Here is a 12,129-nt window from a genome sequence, read left to right as displayed (position 1 = left end):
ATGGACTCATCTGTGATCATATAGCTGTGTGGTACCACACTCCCAATACATTTCACTTCTGCTATATTATTTTTAACCTGTTTAGCATAGCATGTAGCTATGTGGAGCCTTATGGACTTAGCTTGCTAACCAAGCTAGCACTACCTACTCTCTTCATGCACTTCCTACACTCTTCCAGACATGGTCACTTTTGGCTCCAGAAAATCACATATTATAGAGCTATGAAGCTAACACTGAGGCTGATGAGTAGCTCACAAACCAGTAGGTGGCAGTGAAGTGGCTGTATGCATCTTTTATATACAGTCTATAGGTTCCTCTTTGAACTAAGCACCCTTGTTTAGTAAATTCATCAAACAAATGCAGCTGTAAAAACCAAAACAGCAGCAAAGTACTTCACCTTTCCTCTCACTATTACGAGTGTGTGTGAATTATCTGTACCTTACAGGTGTCCACGCCTCCTGAAAGGACTCCAGCACACAGCATGTTACCTGTGACCCTGTAATTCAGTAGAATATTACACAGCCAGCTTTTGATGATCTTAACTTCCGCCTTCTGGAGGATGGCCGTCGCGGCACCTGACAGACAACAAAGTCGTGTTCTATAAAGCTTGTTGATGAATGACAAAGCAATTCACTACTGTTTGATCCTGTTTATGCTGTTTTAAAGGCAGCACATAAATCCTAATTTCAAAGTGGGGTTTATAATCAATCGTAGCTTCTAACAAGTTGCTAAAACCTTGAACTCATTTGGTTACCCTCTATTCTTTACTCAAGTCAAGAAAACCTTGCTTCCAGTGGTACACACTTTTGAGTAAGAAATACAGGCTAGGCAAACACATTTATAGGCAGCTGTAAAACAAATATGATGTCAACACAAGCTCAAGTTGTGGATTATAGCTAGAATAATTACTCTTCTGACCCTGTCTGTTGCTAGGTCAGGTTTTTTAGCATGCTGTATTGCTCCTGAGGTGGATTCCTCAAGTGATAGATGACAAGCCTTCCCACCTTGACGGATTTTCCATCGTTTTCCACTTGAGGATCTGATGCACCTTACGGTATTGTAGGCCTGTATCACCCACATGTTCACACACAGTTGGTTATACATAAGACCACTGACTGACATTTTCTCAGTTGCATTTTTGGACTATAGGCTACCCCTTGGACAAGTTTTATTTGGGACTGTCAATAATAAGAAAATATTCTCCACATTTGAAAGGTGTGTGAGATCTTCCTTTGAATGGACACTGAATTTGAGAAATCTGTTTTCTATAACAGTTTAGGATTCAGGTTACCAGGGTGCACCCAACATTGAGAACTGAGAGCTAAGACTTGGCCAAGTCTTTATATTAGTAGTTTTATGTGCTTTTACCTTTATTTGTTTATTTTTCATTTCTTTCTTTAGTGAAGGTTACAAATGATCTTCTTATGGCCTCTGACAGTGGACTCATCTCTGTGCTTGTCCTGCTAGACCTCAGTGCAGCGTTCGATACTGTCGACCATAATATCCTATTAGAGCGATTAGAACATGCTGTAGGTATTACAGGTACTGCGCTGCAGTGGTTTGTATCATATCTATCTAATAGACTCCAATTTTTGCATGTAAATGGAGAGTCCTCTTCACACACTGAGGTTAATTATGGAGTTCCACAGGGTTCAGTGCTAGGACCAATTCTGTTTACAAGCTTCCCTTTGGTAATATCAGAAGACATAGCATACATTTTCACTGCTATGCAGATGACACCCAGCTCTATCTATCCAATGAGTTAAACTGCAGGAATGTCCTAAAAACATAAAGACCTGCATGGCCGCTAACTTTCTGCTTCTTAATTCAGATCAAACTGAGGTTATTGTACTCGGTCCTGAAAATCTTAGAAATATGGTATCTAACCAGATTCTTACTCTGGATGGCATTACCTCGGCCTCCAGTAACACTGTGAGGAACCGTGGAGTCATTTTTGACCAGGACATGTCCTTCAATGCACATATTAAACAAATATGTAAGACTGCTTTCTTCCATTTGTGCAACATCTCTAAAGTTAGAAATATCCTGTCTCAGAGTGACGCTGAAAAACTAGTTCATGCATTTATTACTTCCAGGCTGGACGACTGTAATTCATTATTATCAGGAAGTCCTAAAAACTCCCTGAAAAGCCTTCAGCTAATCCAAAATGCTGCAGCAAGAGTCCTGACAGGGACTAGAAAGAGAGAGCAGATTTCTCCTGTATTGGCTTCCCTTCATTGGCTTCCTGTTAAATCCAGAATTCAAAATCCTGCTCCTCACATACAAGGTCTTAAATAATCAGGCCCTGTCTTATCTTAATGACCTTGTAGTACCATATCACCCTATTAGAGCACTTCGCTCTCACACTGCAGGCTTACTTGTTGTTCCTAGAGTATTTAAAAGTAGAATGGGAGGCAGAGCCTTCAGTTTTCAGGCCCCTCTTCTGTGGAACCAGCTTCCAGTTTGGATTCGGGAGACAGACACTATCTCTACTTTTAAGATTAGGCTTCAAACTTTCCTTTTTGCTAAAGCATATAGTTAGGGCTGGACCAGGTGACCCTGAATCCTCCCTTAGTTATGCTGCAATAGACGTAGGCTGCTGGGGGATTCCCATGATGCATTGAGTTTTTCCTTTCCAGTCACCTTTCTCACTCACTATGTATTAACAGACCTCTCTGCATTGAATCATATCTGTTATTAATCTCTGTCTCTCTTCCACAGCATGTCTTTATCCTGTCTTCCTTCTCTCACCCCAACTGTCGCAGCAGATGGCCCCGCCCCTCCCTGAGCCTGGTTCTGCTGGAGGTTTCTTCCTGTTAAAAGGGAGTTTTTCCTTCCCACTGTCGCCAAAGTGCTTGCTTATAGGGGGTCATATGAGTGTTGTGTTTTTTTCTCTACCTATGAAGCGCCTTGAGGAGACTTTTATTTTGATTTGGTGCTATGTAAATCAAATTGAATTTAATTTTTTCCACACTTGTGTAAAGTGCCTTATCCCTGTGGTTGTCAAAACTTATGGTTCGCTAAAGGCAGCTGGTTCTTTTCAGTCACATTCCTGTCTCTGTCTCTCTTAAACACACCCCTGTGCTCCTATAGTTGAACCTATTGGCCCATTAATATAATCTATTCAGTAATTCCCCTTACTGTGTTACATTGTCATCACCTTCCAGTGTAGAAAGATATTAACTTTGATACAGTGTTTCAGTACTTCTTTATTCTCATCTCACCTCCCTGCAGGGTAGTCCCCCAGCCGGTGATCCAAGCCTCTTGGCCTGATGGGAAGAAGTAGGTGGAGGAAGGCAGGCAGATGGGTCTGATGTGCTGGGTTAGGCTGACTCTGGTGTCCAGCTCCATCAGCGCGATGTCACTGTCTTCAGTGTATCTGTTGTAGTACCTGTGAGGGATGATCTGCTTCACACCCCTCTTTACTGTCCACTCATTGGTCTGGTTCTGCACTTGCAATCCCAGGAAAGCCTCCCATTTGTGAGCCTGAGACAGCCTGCACCATGAAAACAGTCAGGGATGTAAACAAATGCTTTAATTGCAATTGTAATGTAATTACACTTCAAATGAAGATGGTTCAAAAATATTAAACAAGGATTAATGCTGAGAAAAGACATGCAGTATTTAATAATGACGCAGTAAACTATCTTTTGCCTTCATTAGGTCACATTTGTTTGATTTAAATTCTCTTGTAATTTTGTTGATGTCTCTACTTTCTAAAATTGTCACTGTAACTAACTGACTAAATTCTTAGTTTTTAACACCAAAACAATGTTTGGAGCTGTTGCAGCTTCATAGTAAACTGACATAAAGCTTGCTTTCAAAAAAAAAAAAGATTTTTAGACACAAAGAATTTTTTGAAGCATGAATAATAATAACCACTGCAGCCAAAAAGAGAGCCTGACGAGCCCAGTTGTAAGTAAGCTTTTAAGACTCGACTGTACACCGTGTTCCTGTTTTCCTCTGAAACAATAAGCTCCGTTGGAGCAGCCTTTCAACACCTCTCTCTGTCTCTTGCTAGCAAACTTGAACCAGACAGTAAAGCTAGTTTTCGGCTACGAGCCCGACACGAACCCGAAGTATTAGCCAGAGGTCCCTTTACTACGGTTCAGAGCCGCAGACGTGGCCGAGGTAACAAAAGAGTACAAACAAAAAGAAAACTATTTTCACTAGCTGTCAAAAATGAATGTGTACACTTATGTCTGCATTTTTATTTTGTTAAATACAAACAAATATAGTAGAAGTGCTGACATGTGTCTGGCCAGAAAGAGAGGACCAAATTATTTATTTGGTAGTTTAATGAAAGGCTTCAGTTGCAGTTTTGTTTTGTTATACAATATTTGAAATTGCGCCCTGAAATCAAACAAACACTACATTTTAGGAAATATTTGTGAGTCTTTTCTTGTTTGTTTGTACTACTTGAACACTGAAGTGGCCCTCCAATGTGATGATGGTGCCAGCAGTGGCCCGCGGCTGATTTTAGTTTGAAACCCCTGCTTTAAAGGAATTTGAATCCTTGTGCCGAGGGAGGGGCCTTCCATATCCTGTGGAGTGGGAGGGGTACAGACTGGAGGAGCATCCCCAGGCTGCCACCTTGTATAAAGTGATGCCTACAGACTTCCATTGTGAGCATGTGCGGCTTCCAGGAGGTTCCCATTAAGGGTAGAAGAAGAAGGGGTGGGGAGGTGGGGTGCACTGCTATGGTCCCGCCTTCTCTCCAAGCATCTTGCCACACTCTGCCTCTTTCTCTTTTCACTCTGTTGTTTGTTTTGGTGTCTGTATTCATGCGAGTACTCTGCCTGGGTTCCCGCCCTGCACACCTGAGGAACATCACCCACCTAGTGCTGACGAGTTGTTGCTGCGACCTCTTTGCTGGATCGTTGACCTACCTCGTTAGTGACTTTCCCAGTGTCTCATCCCTGGTGTATAGTGAGAGAGTGTTCCTACGTCTGAGAGAGAGCTTTTATTGTGAACTGGATGTGTGAGCCTTCCCTCTATGTCCCCGGAGCCTTTGGATAACAATCCCCTGTGTCTGTGCTTTTTGGATTAAGTGACTGTAAAATAAATCCTTTGAAGTTTTAAGAAAGAAGCAAGTCCCATGTCTCGAGTCCTGCCAGCTCCATTGGATGCGACAAAAAGTTTTACATTTACAACAAGAAAGAGCAGGTGAGGTGGCTACTAGTTTTCAGTTCAATTCAACTGTGACACATTTGTAAAACCAAACCACAACAACAGTTGCTTCAGAGCACCACGTTGTGAGGTAAAGACCCAATAATAATCAAGAAAAAATCCCAAACAGTAAGACAACTCAATATCATTTGGTGACAATGGTAAGGAAAAACTCCATTTTAATAGGAAGAAACCTCGGGCAGAAAAAGGCTCGGGGAGGGGCGGGGCCACTTTTAAATACTCTAGGAAAAAGGAGTAAGCCTGCAGTCTGTGAATGAAGTGCTCTATTGCAGTGATATGATACTATGGGCATTAGATGGGGTCTCATTATTCAAGGTCTTTTATGTAATGAGAAAGATTTTAAATTTAATTCTGGATTTAACAAGGATCCAATGAGTGAGAAACATGCTCTCTCTTTTCTACTCCTTGTCAGTACTTTCGTTGCTGCACTTTGGATCAACTGAAGTTTTTTCAAAGTGGGACATTTATGTCCACACATCCCACAGATGCTAGATCGTTAATCCCCCACTGTTCCTTCCTTGGACCATTATAGGTATGTGGCGAGTTTCCTGCTGCAGGCGCAATGGACGCACCTGCGTGGCATCTACAAACCACTCCCCGCCACAAGGTACATAGTGACCACTGCAGACTGGGAACTACAGGAGAGACAGTTTTGGAGATGCTCTGACGCAGTCACCTAGCCATCACAATTTGGCCCTTGACAAATTTGCTCAAATCCTTACACTTTACAACATTTGCAGCAATATTTATCACTTAAAATAGAGCTCCTACTTGTAAACTGTAGTGTCTTGGACGCAGTGGGCAGCAGTCAGCAGCCAGCGGTCACTCAGCACAGAGGCTCCACACATGTGTCCTAGCCCCTTGAAGTGGAGGCTCACCTGCCAGGGCCACTCGCCCACATTAGCTCCCCGACCCCCCACAATACGAGTGCTACTGTACAAACTCGTACCGCAATCTGAAAGCAAACACAGATCTTAATACACTAGAAAAATCACACTGCAACCATCTGTGGGTGAGTGTGTGGTAAACGTACCACAGTTAGCCTCGTCAGAGCCGTCCTCACAGTCCTGCTCTCCATCACACTCTGGGTTCAGTTTACTGATGCAGAGTCCATTACTGCAGTGGAAGGTGAACGCTGAGCACACCACTGAAGCTAAATGAAAGGAGACACACATGACATTAGTCTCTAAGAAAATTCTAATACAAAGGCATCTTTTAGGTCAAAATATCAATTAAAATGTTTTTTTCATGAAATCTAATCTTAATTTTTAGTATCTCCAAATCATTTATATTAGCTTAAAGTTTTGTCATTCTTCACATTCATCAGGCCAGTGTTTCCCAACCACTGCTCTGGTGTTCCATCCATCCATCCATTCGCTTATCCTTTTCAGGGTCGTGGGGGGTGCTGGAGCCTATCCCAGCTGTCATAGGGCGAGAGGCAGGGTACACCCTGGACAGGTCGCCAGTCTGTCGCAGGGCCAACACACAGAGACAGACAACCATTCGCACTCACATTCACACCTATGGGCAATTTGGATTAATCAATTAACCTATCCCCACTAAGTGCATGTCTTTGGACAGTGGGAGGAAGCCGGAGTACCTGGAGAGAACCCACGCAAACACGGGGAGAACATGCAAACTCCACACAGAAAGACCCCGGCCTGATGGTGGAATTGAACTTAGGACCTTCTTGCTGTGCGACAACAGTGCTAACCACCGTGCCACCGTGCTGCCCTATAAAATAATTGCACCAGAGCAATTATTTTGCTCTGGTGTTATTTATTTAAAATTATTTAATTTTAATTAACTGGTGCAAAAAATACAATTTAATGATTACAGCAAATACTAAAATCATTGTTGGGCATCTGTGCTTTCAATGCAGTGACTGGTAGAGTAATTACTCTTTCATGTCAGTAGGTGGCAGTGGGTAGCGAAAAGTGAGCTTGCTAAGTTAAGACAATAGATTTCGTGATGCATGTGGTACGTGGCAGTTGGAAGACATACAACAAAGCTGAATAAATATTTGAAAGGAAAAATTGTAGACTCCAAACTGGGGCCTGGACAACATTCTAGTCCAGAAGAGCCGAGTATGAGTGGTGGTCAAAAGAAAGCAAAAATCGGTGGGCTCGAGGCAGTACAGCGAAAGTTATCTTTTGTTTGGATTTACTTTCACTGGAGATCCAACTGCACCAATTCTATTATGTTTGTGTGGGGAAAAGCTCTCAAACAGTGCCATGGTCCTAAGCAAGGTTAAACACCATGTGCACACAAAGCATCCCTCACTTCAAAACAAGGACGCAGACTATGTTGTTTGCCTACGTGAACATGCTGAGAAACAGGTAACTTTAATGAGAAAAAACACAAAGGTGTCTGAAAGAGCTCTCAAGGCTCTCAGATAGCACTTGTGTTATGAGAGATCTCAGATAACACAATTGCCAGACTTTCTAAAAACTAAAAACAGAGTGCGATTAAGAGCTGTTGAGGAAGCGCTTCATGTTTGCCGTTCTTCAATTCCTGCCAGAGTGTCATCTTTGTGTTCTGCTAAACAGGCCCAGGTTTCACACTCAGTGTAAAAAGATCAAGAGACTAACTTGCCATTATGTGTACTGTATTAGGCTAGAATGTGTCATTTTGGTTTGGTTGGTGGTGAGCCGTGGGATATTTTTAATCTATAAAATGTGCCGTGACTCAAAAAAGGTTGAAAAACACTGCATCAGACACCCGTCTTTTCCACGACAGATGCAGATCCTATTTTTGCATCAATATTGCCCATTCACCAACAAAACTTTTCACTTTTCAAAAACTATTTGAAAAGTGTTTTTTTCTATCAGACCTTTGACCCAAAGCTCCTTTGAAAAAGCCAATTTCATTACAATGCCACAGCTTAGGCTGCTCTCATTTCCAGAAAGCTCTGAGTACATATGGAAGTTAATAAATCACAACAAAAATTTCTGGCACAACTTCACATGCTTCCAAGGTGCATGGAGAGGATGAAAAAAAATCACAATGCGGGGACTCCAGCAACACTTAAAGGGAAGAGGAACAAATTTATTGACTGACCAACACGTTTTGGCTTTTAAGACAGGTGGAGATTATGTGTGTTCCCCCCATCAATAGAATAGAATAGAATAGAATTCAACTTTATTGTCATTGCACATGTCACCAGTACAAGGCAACGAAATGCAGTTTGCATCCATCCATATTAGCCATAATATAGATATATTACAAAATATATATTAGCAATAATATAGGTATATAGATATATTACAGAAATGGGACTGTTATGGGTTTGTTACAATGTACACGGTATGAAGGTATGTTATGAATATGCTATAACTATAAGTATGTACAGGCTGTAGTTGGTATACAAGCTATGTACAGGCTATGAACAGGATATAAATATGAAACTATACATACATATGAAATATAAAGCTATACAGAAATATGCAAGTTATAAACAGTTATAAACAGTTGTAGAATTATAAGGATCTAGTCCAGTATTTACTTGGGCGTGACTTAACCAATTAACCAATACCAACCTGTTATATGTCAGCTGGTTTATCTATGAAGATGTGATTGGTTAATTTAATTTTTTTTTCAGTTTCCTGCCTTTTATTTAAGCAAACTTCTACTATGTGTTACTTTGACCCTGATGAAGGCCACAAGCCAAAACGTGTTGGACAGTCAAAAAAGTTGTTCCTCTTCCCTTTAAGTGTTGCTGGAGTCCCTGCATTGCATACATGTGGAAGTTACAGTGAAACCAGTCATTTCTTGCACTAAATATTAGGGGCTAACTTTAACTCTTTTTAAACGTTAGACAAAGAGATGTTTGATGGACTTACTGCAGTTGATTTCATCGCTGTTGTCCCCACAATCGTCCCAGCTATCACATTGAGAAGTATTGCTGACGCACCTGTTATTGTTGCACTGGAATTTTCCTGGACAAGCTGATAAGACAAACACAAAATCAGTTCATCTATTTACCTGATTCAGAAAATATGTTAGTCTTACAAGACATGTAGATCAAGTCGATCAAGTAAATCAAGTTTTTGTTTTCCTCTCTCATGCTGACCTCCCATAAGGAGCCCAGTATGAGTAGATGTCTCTTTTTGCCCTCCTCCACTTGCTCATTGTATTGTACATTTCAATCTTTTTTTCCAAATTACCACCTGTCTCTGACCTGTCTTCCCACGTCATGTCTTTGCTATGTATGTATGATCACGGGCAGAGATGGGCAGTAACGCCTTACTTGTAACAGTGACAGTGACGTAAGCGAGTGCGACGTTCGTGACAACAGCTGTGTGCAGATCAACAATGGATCATATATCGAGTGTGGGAGAGAGTGTGAGCGTGCAGCGTTTAAAGCGTGGAAGTACTGACCTTACTTTGAGTTTGATTCCATAAAAAGTGACAAAAACATTAGTGTCCGCTGTGCGTGGGAAGAAAACTTCTTTTTACAGCGAAAAAAAACCCTAAACTTCCGAGCAAGCACCGAGTAGCTACGACGTAATGGGAAACTCACAGAGAAACTCGCGGATTCTTCCACACCTGCACCAGGGTAAACCTCCGCCTACCCCACTCCTGCTTTACAGGTGAAAATAGAGCAACAGGACCGCTGAGTCTTTGGTTTTATTTATTTTCTGCTGTGTTTTACTTGCATCTATTTGAAAGACTGAGTGTAAACACAAAAAATATTTTATTTTATGTGCTGGAATGTGCAGAAAATAGGTTTAAATATTAAACAAATTTCTTCCAGTCAGAGAATGGTGCATATAATTTAATTTTTGCTTGATGCATAAAGTTTAAAAAGATTAAAACTAATAAAACAAGTTTTAAAAAGAGACTTTTCCATTTGATTACATTTTGTATGATGGATTATGCAGAAAAAGTAGAATTGGGCTGAAAGATCTATCGCTTTATCACCTCTTCAGGTTGTAAATCGTGTTTTTAAAAAGTAACTAAGTAATTAATTAATTTTGAAAATAAGTAATCAGTAAAGTAACGGGATTACCTTTTTGGGGAAGTAATCAGTAATTAGTTACTGATTACTTTTTTCAAGTAACTTGACCAACACTGGTCACGGGTCTGTGCGTGTGCGTGTGTGTGTGTGTGTGGGATCCAATTTTGATGCAGGTGTAAACATTGCATGTAACAAATAAAAGGCTTGATTGATTAAACTTTACAAAAAGACAAGTTTGATGAACTCACTGCAGTTGATTTCATCACTGTTGTCACCACAATCGTCCCAGCCATTACAGTGAGAAGTATTGCTGACGCACTTGTTGTTGTTGCACTGGAACATTCCTGTACAAGCTGAAAAGTCAAACAAAAATCAGTTTATCCATTTATCTGGTTCAGAAAATGCGTTAGTCTTTCGTGTAATCACTTATTTAAAAAAGAAAAAAAATCATCTTAGTGATCGTTTGGGTTGAAGTCGTTACTCATCAGTGAAACCCTGGTTTATACATAGAATGAGTTAAGCTAAGTGTTGATTATGTTGTTTGTTGCTTTTGATGGTGACCACTATACTTTACATATATATTTATCTCAGTAAGTACAAATAATGGATTGCATTTATATAGCGCTTTTCGGGGCCCTCAAAGCGCTTTACAATTGCACTATTCATTCACACACTGGTGGAGGCAGCTACAGTTGTAGCCACAGCTGCCCTGGGGCAGACTGACAGAAGCGAGGCTGCCATACTGCGCCATCGGCCCCTCTGGCCATCACCAGTAGGTGGTAGGTGAAGTGTCTTACCCAAGGACACAATGACTGAGACTGTCCGAGCCGGGGCTCGAACCAGCAACCTTCCGGTTACAAGACGAACTGCCAACTCTTGAGCGACGATCGCCCAAAGCAGAATAGTTTCAATTTCTGCTGGTCTTGATACAGTTTTCTTTATCTGTGTTGTCACCATAGAGATCCAACCCATGACACAGGCATTATTTTGGTTTATATGGACTTTTTTTTATATTGTATCTTAGAAGTATCCCACCCTAAGCTGACACTCCAAAAGATGGGATAGTAAAGAACGGACTTAGATAGACTGAGTGTGACTGCCAGTTCTTCTTAAACAATTTCTAGTTGAGATTTAGTCCACATTTGCTGCTAAACCTTCCTTTTAGACTTCACAAAAGGAGAAGTTTGATGGACTCACTGCAGTTGATTTCATCACTGTTGTCCCCACAATTGTCCCAGCCGTCACATTGAGAAGTCTTGCTGACGCACCTGCTATTGCTGCACTGGAACATTCCTGTACAATCTAAAAAGACAAAAAAAATCAGTTTATCTATTTACCTGGTTCAGAAAATCTGTTACTTTTTCCATGTAAACATTCATTTTAAAAAGAAAAAAAATCATCTTAGCGATCACTTGGGTTGAAGTCAGTACTCATCAGTGAAATCCTGCTTGAGATGTGGAACAAGTCAAAACTTAAACTTAGTAGTCATTATGTTGTTTTTTGCTTTTGACAGTGACCGTTATACTGTAGATGCACATTTATCTCAGTAAAAAACAAATCCACATTTGGTGCTAAACCTTCTTTAACTCTTTTTAGACTTTAGACAATGAGAAGTTTGATGGACTCACTGCAGTTGATTTCATCGCTGTTGTCACCACAATTGTCCCAGCCGTCACATTGAAAACTCTTGCTGACGCACTTGTTATTGCTGCACTGGAATCTTCCTGGACAAGCTGATAAGACAAAAAAAAATCAGTTAATCTATTTACCTGGTTTCTACCTACTTTAGAAATTGCTGCAGTCCTTCAGTCAAACTTTTTTTTTTAAAGACAAAAATATCTTAGCAATCAGTTGGGTTGAAGTCCACAATGAAATGCTGGGTGACACCTAAGAGGAGTTTGAGTTAAACTTAGTGGTCAGCATGTTGCTTGTTGATTTTGTTGAAGATCATTATATAGCATTACAGCACAAGGTGAGCA

General features: G+C 40.8%; 1 protein-coding gene across 1 annotated transcript in view; it reads right to left on the bottom strand.

Moving 5' to 3' along the window:
• Window positions 1-12,129, bottom strand: part of LOC146611405 (suppressor of tumorigenicity 14 protein homolog) — a 38,843-nt gene that overhangs the window by 1,320 nt on the left and 25,394 nt on the right. The window contains exons 9-16 of the mRNA XM_085345605.1: window positions 11,779-11,883; window positions 11,348-11,452; window positions 10,399-10,503; window positions 9,033-9,137; window positions 6,224-6,343; window positions 5,962-6,145; window positions 3,225-3,496; window positions 439-575 (exon numbers count right to left, since the gene is read on the bottom strand). Coding sequence (XP_085201731.1) covers window positions 439-575; window positions 3,225-3,496; window positions 5,962-6,145; window positions 6,224-6,343; window positions 9,033-9,137; window positions 10,399-10,503; window positions 11,348-11,452; window positions 11,779-11,883 — 1,133 coding nt within the window. The remainder of the gene's footprint in view (window positions 1-438; window positions 576-3,224; window positions 3,497-5,961; window positions 6,146-6,223; window positions 6,344-9,032; window positions 9,138-10,398; window positions 10,504-11,347; window positions 11,453-11,778; window positions 11,884-12,129) is intronic.

This window comes from Diplotaxodon limnothrissa, linkage group LG20 (assembly GCF_057381915.1).
Source record: "Diplotaxodon limnothrissa isolate DT_005_m linkage group LG20, D_limnothrissa_male_GT1.1, whole genome shotgun sequence".
Lineage (NCBI taxonomy): Eukaryota > Metazoa > Chordata > Actinopteri > Cichliformes > Cichlidae > Diplotaxodon > Diplotaxodon limnothrissa.
The sequence above is the reverse complement of the archived record's forward strand: the minus strand, read 5'-3'. Positions and strand labels throughout refer to the sequence as shown.